At 51.4% G+C, this 20,917-nt stretch overlaps 1 protein-coding gene across 1 annotated transcript in view; it reads left to right on the forward strand.

Moving 5' to 3' along the window:
* SSH1 (slingshot protein phosphatase 1) overlaps window positions 1-20,259 on the forward strand; it is a 35,051-nt gene extending 14,792 nt beyond the window's left edge. The window contains exons 3-15 of the mRNA XM_018076449.2: window positions 2,909-3,012; window positions 4,456-4,520; window positions 5,267-5,388; window positions 7,118-7,186; window positions 7,795-7,860; window positions 9,077-9,271; window positions 9,484-9,577; window positions 10,859-10,987; window positions 11,620-11,666; window positions 12,884-13,030; window positions 13,641-13,841; window positions 14,609-15,203; window positions 15,636-20,259. Coding sequence (XP_017931938.2) covers window positions 2,909-3,012; window positions 4,456-4,520; window positions 5,267-5,388; window positions 7,118-7,186; window positions 7,795-7,860; window positions 9,077-9,271; window positions 9,484-9,577; window positions 10,859-10,987; window positions 11,620-11,666; window positions 12,884-13,030; window positions 13,641-13,841; window positions 14,609-15,203; window positions 15,636-16,895 — 3,094 coding nt within the window. The 3' untranslated portion in view covers window positions 16,896-20,259. The remainder of the gene's footprint in view (window positions 1-2,908; window positions 3,013-4,455; window positions 4,521-5,266; window positions 5,389-7,117; window positions 7,187-7,794; window positions 7,861-9,076; window positions 9,272-9,483; window positions 9,578-10,858; window positions 10,988-11,619; window positions 11,667-12,883; window positions 13,031-13,640; window positions 13,842-14,608; window positions 15,204-15,635) is intronic.
* The last annotated feature ends 658 nt before the right edge of the window (window positions 20,260-20,917 follow it).

Genomic DNA, 20,917 nt, shown 5'->3' on the forward strand with positions numbered 1-20,917 from the left:
AGCCCTGTCCCAGGGAATATGGACTTCCCACAGCAAGGGGCTGTGTGGGTGCTGGAAGGAGCCGAGTTGCCTCCGGAGCACGAGGGGGGAAGCAAACAAACAAACAAGTCTGGAGGAGGGAAATGATTAGACGAGCCTCAGCTGGTTGTTTCCCCTCTTGAATGGCCCTCTTTCATCAGGATGTGTTGGGACAAGTGCTTTTTCAAGGCAGGATATCAGTGGAAGACACAGTGTTCTCTAAAAGCCATCCAGTTCCCGGGGAGCATCACCAGCCGCGATCTCTCTGCTCCACGCACAATATACGGTCGACCTTTTCTTTGCCTTCTTTTCTTTTATGGGTTTAGAAGCAGAAGGATGTGAGTTTTACTGCTAGTTATGAATCTTTTCGAGTTTCCTGGCTTCTGCCTGACTCTGGGGCCAGCACGATGCTGCTGCTGTGCAAAGAAAACCAGCCCAACTTTGTATGTATGAGCCACTGGTTTGTGCTGCTTTGGGGCATCTGGCACCGCTGCCGAGGGGCAGAGCTGGGGCTGTTCTGTAATGGCAGGATTTGGCTGTTCTCTAGGAGGTTTTTTTTTACAAAAGGCCAGAGTTTTAGTTGTTTACTGGATCTGCAGGATTTAAAAGGGGGTTGGAATATTGTGCCTTGCCTTTCTCACTGTGTTTGGAGCAGTTGTGTGAAGGGACTGAGAGTGTTCCCAGCGTGGAGATAAGGGACGTGTGGGTAATGTTGTTGTTACAATGTGGTGTAAACTATGAGTTTGTGCTCAGAGGTGTTTGGGTGTGTCCTGTGTCCTGCACTGTGGAAACGGGAGCTTGTGTGGAGACTGGGAATGCTGGGGCTACGGGAGGTCTGGGTGGGGAACAAGGATTCAAACTGAACCAGAAATCCTGCTCTCAGCAGGCTCTGGGCTTTGCTTCCCGGATCACTTCCAGGCAGAGGAATCCACAGGGAGAAAACCTTTAAACCTTTGCAATTTGGGTTGTCCTTTTCCTGCAACCGCTTTCTGCTCTAGTAGCACAGCTTTCCCTTTTCCTGCTATTGGGAATACTCTGCTTTATTGTAACAGATTTCCTGATGCAGGAGAGGAGAATGTCAGGTGAGATGAACCATCAGAGCAGGAGTTCCTGAGATCTTTGGGAAGGAGCTCTGCCTTTTCCAAGGTTTTTCCTGCTGGAAAAATCCTAGGCACTTTATTAGGGATAAAAAAATATCCTTTTTTTCATTTTCCCAAATTCTCATGATGGGAATGCCGTGAATTACCTCCTTGTGCATTATCTCACCATTCCTTTCCTCTTGCTGGACTGTGTGTGAAGCTGAATATTCCATACATTGTGTTGGGGTCGCTGCTTTTGTGTCACTTCTGGCCTTTTTTAACGCTTTCCTGTGAGCTCTGGGGTGCGAAGGAAACAAGACTCTTCCTGGCTGGCTCCTGGAATAAACCACATTCCTGTTGGGAACAGGAGCCAGGCCGAGCAGAGCAGCAAACCCCGAGGGCTCCTGTCCAGACACAGCTGGGGAAGTCAGGGGTGAGTGCTGGGATGCTGCAGGAATGGGAATGGAGAAAAGCCTGTTGGAATTACAGTGCGGTTCTCCTGCTGCATTTTACTGATCTTGTGGAGCCTGGAATTTAGGTGGAAATTTTAATTCACTTTCTCAAAGTTCAAATTTAAACACTATCCAGATTTTCTCCGGGGAATTGTGCACTTTGAAATTCAGTTGGAAAAGGAGAAAACCTGGGAACCTTGGCTGTGCGTTCCTAGGGATGGGGAAATCTGAAAAGATGTCAAATTCATGTCTGTCCTCTCAGAAACACTGAGGGAGAACAGAGGGAGCATTGGAAATACTAGGGCTCAGTCCTACCCAAGGCAAAGACCTTGGATAAAGTATGGAATAGATGAGTGCTGGGATTAGTAACTCCAGCAGAAGTAACTCCTGTGCAGCACAACCTCATAATGGAGCATTTCTGTTTAGTAGCTGCAGTAATTAATGATGAGCTGTGGTTGGGAGCGTGGGGTGGCAGAAAATGGGGCTTTGTAAGAAGAAATGGCTCTTGTGCTGTTTGGGAGCGGAGGAAACGCAGCGTAAGCAGTTCCCGTGGCAGCTCAAAGGTTCCTCAGGAGATGGGATTTTCAGCCATGTGGGAATTGCAGCTTCCCTGCTCATGGCCAGATCTGTTTCTGAACCGTTCCCCAAGTGCTCGTGTGGGTCAGGGTGCTGTGGAATTGGGCTGTGCTGGTGCCTGCTCTCCCCACCGGTGCTGTTCCACCTTCTCCTCCGGTATGTTCCAGGCCCTGTGTGTCATTTGCCTCTGGGAATACCGTGGTGTTTGCCCAGCCCGTGTCCTGCCTCCTCCCTGGACGCTCCAGGGAAAGCAAAACTTCTGCAGTTGTGCTGATTGTTTTCCCCAGAGGGTTCAGAGCCCTTTCCTTTCCCTTGTGATGTGCAGGTTCCATCTGCCCTCCCTCCCTTCCTCTTTACACACTTTTGTGTTCTTGTTTTTGCATTCCAAAGAAATCCCAAGAACTGAAATGAGCAGGAACGGGTGGACTCGGAATCCACTCTTCAGTCCTGTTGCAGGTCTGAGCCTGTACCAAGTCCTACCCTCTCCTGCTTTTAAGTTGCAGAATTCAATAGTCGAGTGATAAAGTCATTTCCAGCCCATGACAGCTCAGGGAAAGGATCTCCAACAGTGGCCAAGTAATAACACGGTGGTGGAAAATGACACATGAATAATCCATGAATAATCCTGGAGCCATGCAGTGCAAGTGGCAGGATCAACCTCTGGGAACAGCTTCTCACAGCAAAATCCTACAATACTGTGGTGGGGGAAGCCCTTCCTTCCCCAACTGTGCACATTCTGCTGCTGTTTCCTTTCAGTTCATTCCTGTGTCATTTGTTTTCCAGCCTCAGCGAGAGCTTTTTCATGGTGAAAGGAGCAGCCCTTTTCCTACAGCAAGGAAACAGCTCCCAGGGCCAGCGAAGCCTCCAGCACCCTCACAAGCATGCAGGTAGTGGATTAAATCTCCTCTGGAGTGTCTTTTTCCATCCCATCCCCATGGATGGGCTGCTGACATACGTGGGTGGGTGGGTGACTCCCCAGATTGTCCTGCTGGGCTTTGTACGACCTGCTGAGCAAACCCAGGGTTTCAAATGGGAACATGGGATTATTGAGTCTTGGTTTAAACTTTTATCATTGTGTTGGAACTGTGACTGAAGTAGAAAGTTATTCTCTGTGGAAATCATGGCATTTTGCATGGCTCCCTTTGGGCAGGGAAGGGCTTTGTGGAATATCTATCCCTGTTTTCCCCAGCCACAGATAAAGAAATGTCATTGGTGCTTCAGTGATTTGATCTTTGCCTTCCCCGTGGCCTGGGGGGAGGAAAAGTGGATGTGCTGAGCCACAGGGCTCAGCACCTCTGGGTGCTTATGGATATCCTGGTTTAGCACACCAGGGACATTTCTCCAAGTGCTCTCCCAGCCTCCAGTAATCCAAAGGTTGGGACTTTCTTTTGAAACTACCTGTCGCTGGTTTTGTTTGATGTTGCTGGTCAGGGTAAGGGATGTTTCATCAGGATTTGGGCATCTGGATAGCTGCTCATATGCCCTTTCCTGGTTTCAGGAAAACCCCCTTTCCTGTTAACTCCCCACAGTCTGGCCTGTGAGAGTTTATCATGGTTTGAGAACAGGTTGTCCTTCCCCCAGTCCCCTCCAGTGTGCAAAACTGGTGGGAAGAAATGGTAGGGAAGGGTATGATGAGTGTACACCAGGATTGATAAGCAGATAAGGGGGTTCAGGGAAGTGGATTCTGCTTCTCCAGTGATTTTATACCTTCTGTTTTTGGCAGTTTTGGAATAGGTGGTCGCTGGGCAAGAAGAAATAGGATCTTGGGGGCACTTGGAGAGCAGGAGCATGTGGGAAAGGCACAGTGTGGTACTGTGTGGCTGCTGCTTAGTAAACACTCCAAGCACAAAGGGGGTGTTTGAATGCCAAGCTTGGCTTTGGGTTTCTTTAATTGTCAGCAATTCCATATGCCCAGCAAACATCCTACGGAAGGAATTTTATCTCTCGTGGAAAGTTATGAGTGCATGACTGAGTTATTAGATGGGAACTTGGTTCGTTTTCCTGTAGATTCCTTCTTCCTTTGGTTTGCTTTCCCCAGTCAAATGTACCCACCATTCTAGAGCTGAAGGGACTTGTTGCATGAGCAGAACTTTGAGAAGGAAGGGCTCCATCACCCAACCCAGGCCACTGGTTGGGTTCTCACACAGCCAGAGAATGCTCCTCCAGGAATCTCCCTGCTGTTGGTGTTCTCTGGGACAGCAAAGTTAATTGCCCTCCCTTAATTGGTATTTTTTGATTGAGAAACATCCAATTTCTTTGAAGGTCAAGACTCTGCTGATTCTTAGTGCAGCAAGAGCCCCTTTCTCATGATTTCTCTCCTTCCTCTGCAGGTGACTTGCCCCAGCACCTCCAGGTGATGATCAACCTCCTTCGCTGTGAGGACAGGATCAAACTGGTAAGGACAGGTGCATTTTCCTGCTTCTGTTGGAAAAACTGTTGGAAGTGTTTGAAACAGACCTGTAGAGGATCAGGAAAAGCATTGGCAAATCCTAGATTTCAGGGTTGCCTTAAGTCTGTGCTGTTTCCCAGCCCTACCATGTTCTCCTGTCCACTCCTTTTGCCCTGGTCTTTACATCCAGGTAATGAGTTGGGTCAGGGAACTGCTCTGTCTGAAATGTGTTGTTCTGTTAGATTTAATTTTCAAAACAGGAGGAGAGACAGGAGCTTGCTAATGCTTATGGACACTTTTAAGTCAGCCTTGAAGTTGCATCACATAGGGCTGGGCTTTCTTTTAAAGAAATCTACAGATAAAAATCTGCTGCAAAAGTCACTGCAGAGAAGTCGATGTCAGTTCTCCCTCCTGCACGGGCATATTTCAGTGAAGGCTTGTGAGTGGGACAGCCCTCTGATCCTGCATGTTCTCAGTTCTGTGCATGACCAGTGTTTTTATACTTCCTGGTTGAAACTCTTTGGAACAAACCTTTGGGTTACATTTTGTAGCATTCCCCCAAGCTGGAGCAGGTGGTCTCAGCTGATCTTTTCCCCCTTCGATGCCAAGTCAAACTGGCAGCAAGCCTTGCTGTGTGTCATACTGCAGCTAAATAAAGCTTTGGGGCACAATCATACCTTAAAAACTATGAGGCAGCAATGGGGTATTAATTAGCCAGGAGGCAATTAGCAGGCCTGGTTCCCTGTTTGCAGGCTGTACGTCTGGAGAGCGTGTGGACGGACCGGGTGCGGTACATGGTGGTCGTGTACAGCAGCGGGCGCCAGGACACTGAGGAGAACATCCTGCTGGGGGTGGATTTCTCCAGCAAGGAGAGGTATGGCAGCCTTGGGAATCAGGCAGCCTGGGCTCTCTGGAGAGCCTGTCCCTGCCAACCTGCCCCTGAGCAGTTGGTTTATGCGTATCTGCAAATCCGAGCAAGAGGAAGGACACGCGTTGAGCTTCCTGACATTTTTATTCCAGAAAGCTTGCAGTCCCCTCGGAATCAAAGCACGCATGTAGAATCCAGCTGTAGGGATGTGGCATCCACCTCGTCCCTGCAAATGCTCTTGCAGACACATTTGCAAAGCTGGAACTTACTCTCTCCACCAGACTCAAGTCTGTTGATGGGATGATGCAATGGAGCCGGTTTGGGGGAGCTTAGTTGCCAAATATTGTCAAAAAACAATACTGCAGAAGTAGCTCCAAAACCAACAAACGACTGTGTCAGTAACGAGCTGTTCCTTTTGTCTGACTGATAAGAGCACACAGAATTTGGCAAAGCAAGGGAAATATTTTGTTATCTCAGCCCCTCTCAGATTATCCCAGTCCTGGGTGAGTAAACCAAGGCAGAAAAGCTCTTGGCTGGGGGAGATGGGGCTGGTTTCTGGAGTCAGAAGTCAGAGCTGCCAGGCTGTTGTGTCTGTTCTCCCATGATTTAACAGGCTGCCCTGTCGTGCTGGTGCAGCCAGTGTGAGTTTTGTTTAATTTTGGAAAACCTTACTGGTGGTTTCCAGTGGAAAGGGGAAGCTTTGCACAGCAGAGAGATCTGTGGGGAAGCTCCTGACCATGCCTTCCTCATAAGTTTATTGTCATTGCTTTGATGCTGCCTCCTGTTCTGCTCTGAAATTCCTGTTGTTAGTGTTATGGAGGAAATTCCCATGTGGCATTCCCTTGGTGTGCCACAGCAGTGCAGGTTTGCACTGTCACCTCCAACCTGAAACAACCTTGCAGTAATTTGCTCCTGGTGATTATTGATGTGAGACAAGAAGACAGATGGAAAAGTTGTGACAAATCCATCCCAACTGTAGGGACAGCTGCCATTTCAGTGAGTGGCTCCCCAACACCCAGAGTTTTTGTTGATTAAGGGAAGTTTTGTGCATAAAGAGGTCATTTGGCAGTAGTGACTTCACTGAGTGACTCTATGGCTCTGTGTTGGGGCTGAGATGTCACTGCTGAGCTGTAAATGTTCTCCCTGCTGAGAACTTCACTGGTCACGTGCTTTTGTGGAGTTTATTCCTTTTACATGTGTTTAATAAAATCTTTTCTAACTTGCAAAGCAATTTAGTGCACATTGCCCACATGTGTGCTTAGACTGGCCTGTCAAATCCATCGTAGAAAGTGGCTGAAGGCTTAAAAAAGAAAGGGAAAGAGCAAACCAAACCTGAGTTCTGTTGTGTGCATCCAAATTTCCTTTAAAACCTGAATATGTCAGTAGCTTAATTATTTACTAGTTGGAAATTGCTGGCCCCCGTTGTAGTAGGGCTTTGTTGCCAGATTTCATCTCTGAACTGAAGGTGTCCTTTTGGGTCAGATAAACCCCTAAAGTCCCTTTTTGTCTGTTGTATCAGCCAGAGGGAGGGAGCACAACTGCAACTTGACAGGCCCCTGGGGTGCCCTTTGCAGAGGGTGGGCAGCTGCCTCTTTTGATAGCCTAAAATATTACTAGGCATTACTAGAACAAGGCTTGAGGATTTTAAAAATTAAAGAGTGTTAATAATTTAGGCTATTGGTGTGACCACATCATGGCCTATATCTAACATCCTGTGTAACCACCTCTCTTCCAGTAAAAGCTGCACTATAGGAATGGTTCTTCGCCTGTGGAGTGACACCAAAATCCATCTTGATGGGGATGGGTAAGAAACCACATTAACAGGATAAATGTGAATGTCCTTCCCTACTTGGGGGCTGCTCTAGGAGAGATTCCCTGTCACCTTGCACAGAAATTTCCCATTTTGGATTGGTGGCTGCAGTCCATTATTCACACAGTGAGTTTGGTCTTGCTGCCCTCACACTGCTCAGTGGGACCTGTGGTACCCTGGGAATGCTCTGAAATCCCACTCCAGGGGTGCAGCTCCCATTCCTGGCAGCCTACGCTGGGAGGGGTGTCCTCTTGCCATTCTTATTTAGGAGGGTGTTGGAAAATCAGAGATAGAAATTCTCCTCCCTGATTCTTTTGGACAGTAGCTGCTCCCAGTAGCTGCTCCCAGTAGCTGCTCCCAGTAGCTGCTCCCAGTAGCTGCTCCCAGTAGCTGCTCCCAGTAGCTGCTCCAGTAAGCTGCTCCCAGTAGCTGCTCCCAGTAGCTGCTCCCAGTAGCTGCTCCAGTACTAGCTGCTCCAGTAGCTGCTCCCAGTAGCTGCTCCCAGTAGCTGCTCCCAGTAGCTGCTCCCAGTAGCTGCTCCCAGTAGCAGTTTGTGATGCAGAGAGGAGCAGTTTGTGACCTGTTTTCCCCTCTCTCTGCAGTGGCTTCAGTGTGAGCACAGCAGGGAGGATGCACATCTTCAAGCCCGTGTCGGTGCAGGCCATGTGGTAGGTGTGCTGAGGGGCTGGGGGCACAGAGACTGTCCTCTGTCAGTCAATTAAAAACAAACAACCAACTGCATGTTAGAACTCTCCATAAACTGGTATTTAGTGAGTACAGCAGAGATCTGCTTCCCTGTGTCAGCAGGGCTGTTAAGGGACTGTGGGAATCCTGATCCGAAACCAGGATCTGTTGCTTCAGTTCAGAGCAACTCTGTGCCTTTCAGTGAGAAGGAAGAGGCACCAGGGAGATGAATAAATAGGAAAGATTAACTTGAATTCACCGAGCTGCAAACCCAGAATTTCCTCCCTCTGCATTTTTCTCTCCCGGGCTGACGGAGGAGGCTCAGGACCCACTGCCAAACTGTGGCATTGCCTGTGTCCTGCCTCATTCCTGGGGTTCCTGCCTCCCCAGGGGCCTGTTCACCTTTCAGCTCCTGTCACCCCTCCCCTGTGCAGGGATTCCAAACCCCTGAAGCAGAGGTGGCTGAGTCAGCAGTGGCTGTGCCAGCAAATTCCTCCCTGGAGAGGCTGCTGCCCAGCCCTGCATGGAACTGCATCTCCCTGGGCCTGGACAGTGTACTGGCTCCCCTTGGAGCCTGGAGAGATCCCTGTCTCAGCAGCATTTGACAGGGAAAAGATGTGCAGAAGGATGTTGTGCTGGAGATGATTTGGTACAGAAACAAGTGAAGCTTCTGTTGTCGTTTTTTGCACTTGGCAGCCTTGGAGGTGGTTGATATGTTCAGTACAACAAGTTTGGAGCCTTAAGGAAAGAAAAAATTGAGGAGGGAAGGAAGGAAAAAGTAATGCTAGAGTTTGCAAAAACAAATGACCCAATCTGGGCCTGGTCCCTGGAGCCTGTCAGGGGCCAGGAATGCTGGTAAATATGCATCAGGCTCCTTGCTGAAGGTGGTTTAAAAATTGTCCCTGTTCTTTATTTTCCTTTGGCTGTACAAGTTGGATGATGATTAGATCCCAGAGGGACTTGTGCCTCCTGATTCCCTGTTAATCAGGAGAAGATTTCAGCCTCTGCCTTGGCCCTGCTGTGAGGAGCCTCCAAGGTGCAGTTTATGCTCTCTTTGAGCTCCATAAATCCACTGCTCTCAAAGAGCAAACTGCAAAAAACATTGCTAAAAACCGGGTTTTGTCTGTGAAAATCTCTCAGGTCCTGCTCTGTCTGTTCCTGCTGCTCACAGCTGCACAAATCTCTTCTCTCAACCTGCAGGTCTGCTTTACAGATCCTCCACAAAGCCTGTGAGGTTGCCAGGAGGTACAACTACTTCCCAGGAGGGGTGGCCTTGGTCTGGGCCACCTACTACGAGAGCTGCATCAGCTCTGACCAGAGCTGCATCAACGAGTGGAACGCCATGCAGGACCTGGAGTCCACCCGCCCCGACTCTCCCGCCCTCTTTGTTGACAAGTCAGTGCTGCATTGGATTAGGAAAAGTCTTGGTTCACACAAACCCCCTTCTCTCTCTTCTTCCTCACCTGGTTTTCCTTTTCATAAAAGGCTTCAAGTGGGTTTTTTTCCATTATTCTCCCCAAAATTGCCATGACCACAAGCCTTTCCACCCCTTCCTGTGTGTTTGCTGCCAGCCTGGAGCTTTCTCTCGTGTTCCTGTTCCTTTCCAGGCCCACGGAAAGGGAACGGACAGAACGGCTCATTAAAGCCAAGCTCCGGAGCATCATGACAAGCAAAGACCTGGAAAATGTGACTTCTAAGGAGGTAAATGGAAAAATGTTTGCTCTTATTCTTCCTGCCAGACTCCCTTTGAAGAGAGTGCTGAGGAGGCGCTGTATCCCTGGGTGTCATTGACTTTGGAATGTGCATTCCAACTGTTCCGTAAAGGCTCCGCTCTGGCTTTGCTTCACCTCTCTCCTAAAAAATCAGGATAATATCAGCATCAGAACATGTTTTTCAGGACTTTAGTAACAAGTATGTGACTTTCAAGTCAAGTTTTAAGGTTTTATTTCCTTTTTTTTCCTGTCAGAGGACCTTGCAGACAGCATTTTGCTGGTGAGTTTATAGATTGGAAAATCACAAGTCAAAGCTAAAGTTAGTTTGGATCCATCCCCCAGGCTGGTGAAATACATCCACCCGCAGTGCAGACATTCAGAGTGGAAATAGATCTCTTTGGGTTGAGTTTTTGTTTTTTAAGGGAGGTTATTAACATGCAAGTGGTAGGAGGAAGCTGAGAACTCGTCTGTCTGTGCACATGTTCCTCGCTCCTGGTGCACACAAGATGCTTTGGTTGTGCTGCAACCATTTTCTACAGTGGGTTAAAATAAAGTTGTGTGGGTTTGCATTGCCCCAGCCAGAACCTGAGGGCAGGGAGAGGATATTATGTCCCATTTTAAAATGGGAGAGTACTGGAAATCTCTCTCTGCTGCCATTTTCACTCCTTGCTTCTAATGGGTCTCATGTTTTTTTGTTCACTGCTCTCCAAGCTCTTGTTTTTCTTCTCTCAGTTTATTATTTTTAAGAATCAGGTACCGCAAAGTAAATTCTTTTTTTTTGTTCTCTGATATTATCTGAAACTTTATTTTACAGCTCTCCAGTTTGGGGGCTTAGGATGTCAAGGTGCCAGAACAAGGGGCAGTGGTTTTAAACTGCCAGAGGGCAGGATTGGATGGGATATTGGGAAGAAATTCTTCCCTGTGAGGGTGGTGAGGCCCTGGCACAGGTTGCCCAGAGAAGCTGTGGCTGCCCCATCCCTGGAAGTGTCCAAGGCCAGATTGGACAGGGCTTGGAGCAACCTGGGATAGTGGAAGGTGTCCCCACCCATGGCAGGGGGTGGGAATGAGATGATCTTTAAGGTCCCTTCCAACCCAAATCTTTCTGGGATCCTTGGAGAGATGCCACATAGGGAGATCCCTTGTCTCCAAAGGGTCAAATCCCTGTTGCTGTTTTTATTGAAGGACAGAAAAATGTTTTGCAGGGAAGTGCCAACAATGTTTCTGTTGAACACCACGGTCCCAGTGCCATCCTTTGTTTTGTGCTCTGCAGATCCGAAACGAGCTGGAGAAACACATGAACTGCAACTTGAAGGAATTCAAGGAATTTATAGACAATGAAATGCTGCTAATCCTGGGTCAGATGGACAAACCATCTCTGATTTTTGATCATTTATACCTGGTAAGTGTTGAGTTCCAGCAGAGCTGGGCTGTGCTGCATCCAATCCTTTGCCACTAGATGGTACTCCAGGCAAAACCAGGCACTGCCTCTGGAACAAAGGCTTCCTGGACATGAACTCAGTTGTACCCACTGGGTCTTTTTGTTGTTGTTCTGGAGAGAATCAGAGGAAGTGCCCACGTTTGAGGGCAAAACCTGCTTTTTAAGCAGTTTTAAGCTTTCTGTTGTGAAGGTTTGGGGGCAATCCAGGGAGTAACCACCCCTGGAGCTTTCGGGAATTGCCTCACTTCTCATGTGTGGCATGATGGGGATCACAGGTATAATCACTTTCTTTCCCTGCACTGTTTATCCATGTGTTTAAAAATCCTGAGTGACCAGAGACAGTGATTTGGGATGAGCTCAGTCACACACTAGCCTAGAACTAACTCTATAAGTGAGTTGTCTCCTTGTCCCCTCCTCCAGCAAGTCCCTGCCCAGAACAGGACATCTACTGATGCCACATTCCTGTCTCAGAGGCCTTTTCCAACATTTCAGTTGGCAGTTCAGGAGGATGGCTGGGGCTGGGGGATTGCAGAACCTGAGGGAAGAGGGCTGCTTTGGGGCTCCTTGGAAATGTGTGTTTGTGGCTGTTGCAGGGCTCCGAGTGGAATGCCTCCAACCTCGAGGAGCTGCAGGGCTCAGGGTGAGTACAGCTCCTCCCAGGCACCAGCCCTTAAACCCTCCAACTGTTTGTTTATAACTCCCACCCAGCACTCTGGAGAGGATGTTTGTAGCTTTAGGGGTGATTTGGGCCCATTCTCAGCCACGTGGTAACTTCGTGCCAACACCTTGGTCGAGAAATCTCTCCAGCTTCACTTAACACACAGAATGAAAATTACAAAACTTGTCCTTTGTGAGGTCCCTCAGGATCTCCATCCCCCCGGTGTGTGCCGTCCCTAGTGTTGTGCCAGGTGGAAATTCCTGCAGGCTGCAGAGGAGCAAAGATTACAGCACTGAGGAATAAACTCCATGTAAAGGAACAGAGCTGCCTGTGGATGAGCCAATTCCTCCTCTCCTGCCCAGACAGGCAGCTCAGGGTGTCTCACGACACTCATCACCAGGGGGCTGCTTCACCCCATTTACTGCAATACTTTTTGGACAAAGGAGAGTTCTGCATATAAATATTTGCAGCTCACCCAAGGCCTGCACCAACCTTGTGTGAGGAGCTGAAAACTGTTTGGAGTCCTTGGGAACAGATGTCTGGACATCTTGGGACAAGTAAATCAAGCAGGGCGTTAATAATTTTGTTCTGCATGGGGACATGCAGTGTCTGAAGTCAAACCTGGGCAAATTCTGAGACAAATATCCTGTGTCCTTGCTTTGTCTGAGTAATAGGAGCTGATAAATGAATGTGCACATTGATTCTCTTCAGGTACATTGTCATCCCTCCTGTGATATTGGGCAGGAATCAAGAGATAACATGTGGCTCTCATGATTTTGGTCAGGAAGAAGAGAAAGGAGTGGGTTTGCAGCTAAAACCTGCAGTCAGAAGTGGTGATTCCTGGTTTCTATTCCCAGATGATTCACTTGCAGCTGATGCCCTTCTCTTCCTTCAGGATCCCCGAAGCTGTATGGCACAGCCAGGACTTTCTGTTTGGGTTACACAGACTCAGATAAAATAAGGGGGGAAAAAATAAGCTTCTCCCTCCTGTGCCCAGGGCATTTGGGTGCTTTGTGTGGTGCTGGTGGTGAGAAGTGGGTGAATGGCCGCCTGTGTCACTGGGTGTCCCGGGGCTTTGGGATTAGGGCTGTAGATAAAACCTTATGGTGTGTGTTGGGTCAGCTTCCCTGCATTCACAATGTCCCTCAGTTGCTCTTTGTGGCCATGGCAGTTGATCCTGTGTCTCCTGTTTCCCCCAGCATTGACTACATCCTGAACGTCACCCGCGAGATCGACAACTTCTTCCCCGGGTTGTTCGCGTACCACAACATCCGCGTGTACGACGAGGAGACCACGGACCTGCTGGCACACTGGAACGAGGCCTATCACTTCATCAACAAGGCCAAGTGAGTGCCTGGGGCCCCTGGCTTTGTGTGGGGGCACATCCGAGCCACCCTCCATGTCTCATCCCATGTGGAGCTGGGCCTTCCCAAAGCCACACGTCAGAGCCTTGGCATCGTCTCTTCATGCCAGGAGTTCCATGTTCCTGGAACTCCCCTGTGCCTTGTCTCTTCCTGTGCTGGCATTAACCTGTTCCTTGCCTGTCATTTTTATTACTACTTCATTTTGCTTCCAAAAGGAAATGAGGATGTTTCCTCTTCCGGAGAAGTTCTGGAGCTGCTCCAGCATGTCTCTGTGTGTGACCTGCCCCAGCTGTCCCTGCAGACAGATGGTGACAGAGCCCATCAAACACTGCTGGGCCATTACACTCCACCTTTTCTTGCTGATCCCTGTATCCAAAGACTTGGTTGAGCAGGAGGCTTCCTGGTGGTCTCCGAAATGAGACTACCCTCCTGTACCTTCCAGCTTTTCCAGACAGGGACTCTCCTCATGGCCCATGTAATCCAGCACGTTGGGGTGGGCAGGAGCAGAAAGTGCTGTCCCTCCTCCGTGTGAAGTGGTAACAGACCCATAACCAGGGATGTGGGATTGATTCTCCTGTCTGTCCTTGTGCAGGAAGAACCACTCCAAGTGCCTGGTGCACTGCAAGATGGGGGTGAGCCGCTCGGCATCCACGGTCATCGCCTACGCCATGAAGGAGTTCGGCTGGTCCCTGGAGAAGGCCTACAACTACGTGAAGCAGAAGCGCAGCATCGCCCGGCCCAACGCCGGCTTCATGCGGCAGCTGCTGGAGTATGAGGGAATTCTGGATGCCAGGTAAGGCTGGGGATGGTTGGGAAGGCAGCTTGTGGAAAGCAAAGGAGCTAATTGTGGGTAACACCACAAAGTACTGATCGATCTCCCTGCGGTTCTGTCGGTGTCATGCCCACAGACAAGGGCAGAGCGTGCAGGGGCTGCAGCCAGAAGGGTCCCTTTGGAAGGGCAGAGGCAGAATCCTGGGATAATTATGCTATTCCTAAACCTTTCCTGTGCCGGGCTCCCTGGATGGAAATTAGCTGGGAGAGCTGCTCTGGTGTAATTCAGGGAAGGTTTCTCTGCGCTCGAGAAGCACGTTTGGATTTCTCAGCAGCCAGTGCTGCTCAGCACATTGTTCCTGCTTTATGAGGCAGAACTGAGCTCAGCCGTGTCAGAGGTTCTGTGCCAATCCCAGGGCTCTGTCACTGAAGTGCTGTAGTATTTATTTAATAAGGGAAGAGGAGGGATATCTGTCCCTCTGAATCAACAGGAGCTGTGTCATGGTACATGCAGAGGGGTCAGGTTGGGGTGTTTTGCCCTAGTGGGGGTTCTGTGCCCTGAGGAGTCTCCCAAGGGCTGATCCCATCAGAGCTGCACATGGGGCACTGCTCTGAGCCTGCTGTGGAGTGGGCAGGTGGGGGGACAGATTCTGATGCTGAAGGTTGTTTTTCCAAATGGGACCTTAGGTCTGGACCCAGCGCTTCGGTTCTGGGCTGTGGAGAGGGAGGGGAGCTCCTGGCACTTCTGCAGTTCCAGGACGGTCACCCGTGTCCTTGTCCTCTCCCCAGCAAGCAGCGCCACAACAAGCTGTGGAAGCAGCAGGCAGAGAGCAACCTGCCCCAGCACACCGACGGCACCACGGGCTCGGGAGACTTCCTGCTGGACATTGACCTGGAAAACCGCCTGGCTGACCTGGACATGCCTTCCCAGTCGGGATACCTGGACAACCGTGCCAGCAGCGAGGGGCCCGGGGGCTTTGACTACTGCTTCCGGCGCCTCTCGGACACGCTGCTGGAGAACAAGGTTCCTGGGGACAGGGAGGGCTTTTTCCATGTGGAGCAGCTGGAGCGGGATGCGTTGGTGGGACAGCCCCCATCCGCACTGCCTCAGGGGAGGCTGCTGGAGATGGGAAAGGCCCCGGAGAGAGCGGAGCCGTCGGCAGAGCTGGGCAGCTGCTTCGAGAGGGAGGTGAAGAGAAAAATGGACTTCAGCCCCAGGAAGGGAAGGATGGGCCTCGGGGACCCAGGGGAGGACGGTGTCAGGGAGGAGAATCCCATGGAGAAGTGGAAGCGGCGTTTGTCCATGCACAAGGAGGAGAGCAGACTCAATAGGGAGAACTTGAATAACAACAACAGCAAAAGGAGTTGCCCAGAGGATTTTGAGGTGCGTATGGAGGTGAGATGGAGGTGATTGGCATGGCTGACTCCGCTGCAAGTGAAACTGCTCTTCTCATCCTCATAGCCCAGTTTCATTTGACTTGGATAAAGCCTTTCATTCCATGATGAGCTTCTTCCCTTTCGAAGTGCTTCTGACCAGGGCTTTGCTTGCCCGAGCTGTGGATTTAGATGCCAGGAGTGCACACGTGAGTGCCCTGTAAAGTGCTTTGGGCAGCTCGCTTGCATGACCCTCGCTTGGCACGGTAGGTATTCCTTGGAGACACTGTCTGCTGGGAAATCATGTGGCTTTAGCTCCTGCTGCAGGGCCTGAAGTGGAAATGTTTGTTGTTTCAGAGCTGCTTGGCTGTAAATACACCCTGTGCTGGTTGCTGGTGTGTGTTCTGTGCCCACTGATCTGCCCCTGTTTTCTCTCCTGCAGCGCGACGCTGTGTTTGGGATCCTCAGCAAGGTGAAGCCTCCCTACCAGTCCTGCACTGACTGCATGTACTCCTCAGCTGGGCTGTCCTCCGACCCCTTCGGGGAGCAGTGTGAGAAGCTGAACCCTGCACGGCGCAGCACCACCATCTGCACACAGCCAGCCCTCCTGTCCCACCTCCACTCCAACCTGCTGGACCACCTGCCCACCAGGGCACATCCAGAGGAGGCAATCAGAACTAAACATAACGAGGCTCCGCTTCCTATGGTGCCAGGAGTCGGGACTTTAGAGGTTGGCACGTGCAGGTCACTGGATCAGCACTGCAGCGTTCTGGAGAGAGGAAAAGATGCGCCAAAAACCCCAGAAAAAACTTTGCTGCCCAGGAGAAACTCCCACTGTGACAGGAGTCTCCTTCATGCAGAGGTGGTGAGAGAGGAGTCTCTGGCCAGGAGGGACACCAGACCTACCAAGGACCTGAAGTACCTGTTGTTCAGCAAAGACTTGGAAAAGCCAAGCGCCAACAGCTACTTGATGCAGCACCAGGAGTCGCTGATCCAGCTGCAGAAGGCGGGGTTGGTCAGGAAGCACACCAAGGAGCTGGAGCGGCTCAAGAGCCTGCCCTCGGACGCCTCAGCACTGCTCCGGGACAGGGTGGACTCCAGCATCATGGAGGAAAACGAGGACATGATGTCCCACCCCGGCCTCGTGCCTCTCCTGACACCGGCCCCGATGGTCCTCGGAGACGCGGAGAACAACATGGAGAGGCCGGAGGTGAAACGCGTCCTGGAGGGGGTCTCCCAGAAAACCTCCACGCCGACCGTGTGCCGCCTGGAGCACACGAGCAGCTTCACCAAGGACTTCCTGAAGACCATCTGCTACACCCCGTCCTCGTCCCGCAGCTCCAACCTGACGCGCAGCTCCAGCAGCGACAGCATCCACAGCGTGCGGGGCAAGCCCGGGCTGGTGAAGCAGCGCACGCAGGAGATCGAGACGCGGCTGCGCCTGGCCGGCCTCACCGTGTCCTCGCCCCTCAAACGGTCCAACTCCCTCGCCAAACTGGGCTGTCTTAACTTGTCCTCAGAGGACTTGTCGAGTGACGTGGACATGTCCACTGTAACAGACTCCAAAGAGGCCGTTTCCAGCGAGTGCTCCGTGTTCTGTGAGCCACCACCCTCCCTGAGGAGCGCGGACGGCTCCTCCAAACCGGGGGTGAAGGCGGCGGGAGGGAACTTGAAGAACGTGCTTTGGATAGGCAAAAGTTGATGCTTTCTGTGGAGAGGAGGAGGGGGGCTGGATTTTGGGGGGGTTACAGCATTTATTCATTGCACCGGTGCAGTTTTATCATCTGACTTGCAGCAGTTCATCCAATGCCACCTCTTCGTCCCCTCCCTGTGCTCTGAGAGGGGGCAAAAGAACCACAATGGGTCACATGAAGGGCACAAGGGAAATCAGTTGTGTTGCATGGCTTAGAGGAGGCCTTGGTGTGTGACTTGCCTGTTGTCCTGCAGGATGCTCTTCCTAGTACTGTTTGCCAAGTGTAATAACGTGGATTTGTGTGTGGTTATGGATAGGTATTTGTATCTCTATCTAAAATGCTGAAATGTTCTGTTTCAAAGACTCAAAAAAATTATTCATGACTTTTTTTTTTTTACAGAGCAAACACAAGGCTCTGAACAGGGCACTTGTGGGAAATCCTTAAGATGGTGACACGCACACTACCTCTGTTCCCGCTGGCTTTTTGTCCTGCTTTGTTGGTTGAGTTTTTTATTCACAAGCATTTTCCCAGAGTTCTTGCTGTTATTTGAAGGAATTCCCTTGGTGTTGGCTGTAAAGGCCTGGAGGAGTGTGGACATGGAGGCTCCCCTGGGGCTGTGGCTGGGAGATGAAGGAGCTGTGTCCGTGGGGACGGTGGGACTGATGTGACCAATGTGACCCCAGCTGTGTGGCTGTCCGAGGTGTTGTGTTTTTGGGGTGTTTTTGCTGTCCTTGTGGTCTGTGATGTCCCAGTGCTGACAGAGCCCGTGAGTGCCCGTGGACCCCGTGATGTGATGCTGTGTTGGTGTTGTGGATCCTGTGTTGGGACCCTCTGTTGGCTGTGGGTGACACGAGGTGACCAAGGAGGGTCAGCTCTGCTGAACTCCCAGGAGGTGACCGTGTCTTTTCTGGTTGTTACTGTTGCTTTGGTAGAACAGTCCCTGTATCCTGGGTTTCCCAGCAGCCTGGGGAGCTGCCGGTGGAGTCCAGGGTGTTATTTATGCCCTGTATTGGGAACCTGGGTGGCCCTGGAGTGGGAAGCTGGGTGGCCCTGGAGTGAGGAGCCCAGCTGGACATGTCCCAACCCTCACAGGGCTGTGAAAGCCCCATAAATCCTGCTCAGGGGGAGCAGTCAGACAGAAATATGTGTGTGCTCCAAGGAGAGGGTATGTTGGAGATGAGGGTGAGATCTCCCCCTGGAGGAAAGGGGACAGCTGGGGACTGCCTGTGCCCCCCCTGGGTCTGGTGTTACCATGTGCTCCCCCTTGTGCCAGGGCTGGTGCTCGGATTGCAGCAGTGCCCCCATTCCATATGGAATGCATGTTTTCTTGGAATATTTTGGACAGCCAGCCTGGTCAAGAGCTGCTCTGTGCAAGCCCTGGCTGAATGTGTGGGGAAGAGCTTGGGAGGTGTGCAGGGAACACTCCCCAAGTCTCAGTGCTCCCTGAATCCCATCTGAAGCCACATTGGCTGCTCGTGCCTTCAGGTGATATTTTGAAGCAGATTTGGGAGTCAGAACAGATCTGGGAGCTCAGTGGTGGATTTGCTCAACCAGGCTGTGAGTGTGAGCACTCCCACGTTTTAAAATCCCCATGGAAAGGCTTTTTTAAAACTCCCCTCTGAGCTGGGGCAGAGCGGGGCTGCAGCAGCCAGTCTGAACTAATTAATCCAAAATCCAGTGTCTCGAGGAAGGGAGCTGTGGGTTTGCCTGTCCCGAATGCCCAGAGTTCCCTTTTGTCCCTGAAGCGTAAGATCCCACGTTTCCATTGTGTGAGGACTTGTAGGGACGGGCAATCAGTAAATAAAGGTCCCTGCTGAGGGAGCCTGAATTTGATTTGCACTTGTTTCACCCCGGAGAGCTGCTGAGGAGCACGAGCTGCTCCAGGAGGGAAGTTGTGCAGGAGCCTCTGGTCGGGCTGAGGAGCCGCCAGGTTGAGTTCAGGGCAGGATGAAAGCCCGTCATTGAGCCGGGAATGCGGCACAGCCGGATCACTGCAAGCCATCTCCTAGGCTTGTGTCATCTTCATCCTGCTTTACACCCAGACTGGGATTTGGGAAGGGCAGGCAAGAGGTCCCATGGGGCTCAGAGTGGCATCTGGGGGAGCCTCAGGGGCTCCTGCCCAGTGAACCCTGGGGTGTGACCACAGCAGGGTCACCTCTCTCTGTGCTGCCAACCCTTCCCATCCCTGCCCGGCTGAGGGAGGAGGCGCAGGGTCGGATTTGAATAATTTCGGAAGGTTCCATGAACTGCTGCAGGTGAACATGTGATTTCCTTCCTGTTTCTCGAGTGCCTGCTGAGTTCTGCCACATCCAACCCACCGTGTCCGACCCAACCCCCTCATTCCGGGGCACAGCTCGGCTCCCTCCACCTTCCCCTGCTGCTGCTCCCACTCAGCTCTTGCTGGATCAACCCCACTCTTCCCTCACTGGACCCTGGGCTCCCTCGCTGTGTCATGGGATAGAGGCAGGATTCAGTGGGAGCTGGCCTGGAAGCAGCTGTGCCATTCCCAGGGGTTTGTAGCCAAACCTGCACCATGTGTGGTCCCACTGGGTTTATTGCATGAGAAGGTCGATGTACTCGTCCTCCCCACGTGTCCTTACAACAGAGTGCCTTACTCATAGTTTACAAACACTGTGTATCTGCTGAGCTGTTCAACTCTGCTGTTTGCTGTTCTTTGGGGAGTCTTTGGTGCTTTTGGTGTTTCTGGTGGCAGTGAGACCGTTCCCCCCCCTGCATCCCACCCTGCCATCCTTGCTGAGCTCAGCACTGCTCACCTGCTACCACTTCCCTCTGGGTATGGCAGAACCAAAGGACAGCTGGGGGCTGCTCCTGGTGTCCCTGTTTATCCCCATTTATCCTGTTTATCCCGTTTATCTATGCATTGCTGCCGAAACAGGAGTGGGGTTTGCGGGGACGCTTCCCATCACCGGCTGTGCTTTGCTCGGCAGATCCAAACCCAATCCTGTCCTGCCAGGAATCCTGAAATGCACAAACTGGCACCTTATTCCCAGTCCAGGTGCTGTTGGTCCGTGTGGTGGCAGTGCCCGACCTCCTGGGGGTCCTTCCCGTGCAGGTGGGGTTTGGCTCGGCCGTGTCCCAGCAGGACCCGTCCTAGTCAGCCTGTGAGGAGGGGGGTGAGTAATATGTAGCTGTTCCTGTGCATTGCTGTCCTCCATGATTACAAGGTTCCTTTAATTCCGTGGTAATTCGAATCCCGGTTTTGTATTGGAATCGGCGGGATTTTTGTACTGTACGTCCGCGGGAGGGAATGATGCATCATGCACTTTTTTTTTTTACTTTTGTTTGTAAGAATGTCCTGAATATTTTATGTGCTTCTCGTGAGGAATAAAATAAAGTTTTTTTGTTTCCTTATGCAATGAGTTTTGCAGCTTGTTTTGGAGGTGGGCACTTCCCGATGCCAATTTTCCAACTCCTCCTGTGCTTGGAGCTTGGGGCATGGAGTCATGGAATGAGTTCAGTGACTGAGGTAACACAGCCCTGGGCTCCCTGGGGTGGGCTTGAGAGGGTTTGGGTCTCTTCCACCTGAGGGTGTCCCTGGTGGAGAGGTGGATCTCAGGTGTGGGAGCAGCTCTGCCATGGTGAGGGGAAGCACCAGGGAACTGGCTCTGCCCTGGTGGAGGACAGGGACCCCGGCATGGAGCACTTAGCTGGGGGTCAGGGCCTCCCCAGATTTGCCCAGACGTGCTGACATGATGGCAGAGGAAGGAAAACAGTGGGACCGTGTGCCTGTGTGTGTGCAGCTCGTACATCCCGGGGTTAACTCTCTCCAGTGCTGAGCCACAGCAATGCTGGGAAGCTCACGCTGAGCTGGGAGCCCTGGAGCTCTGGATGGGGAAACAACAGCTTCCCACTGGTGTGTCTGAGGTCCTGGGGCAGAACCTGTCCTTCACCAACGCCATTTTGGGGTCAGTTTGCTGTTGGCCCATTTAACTCACATATCCCTTGGCTGGGTCACAAGACATCCCTCCCTGCTCAGCTTGGTTTCCTGAAGGCAGAACCTCCCCACGGA

This window comes from Manacus vitellinus, unplaced genomic scaffold, assembly GCF_001715985.3.
Source record: "Manacus vitellinus isolate BGI_N305 unplaced genomic scaffold, ASM171598v3 scaffold_31_pilon, whole genome shotgun sequence".
Taxonomy (NCBI): Eukaryota; Metazoa; Chordata; class Aves; order Passeriformes; family Pipridae; genus Manacus; species Manacus vitellinus.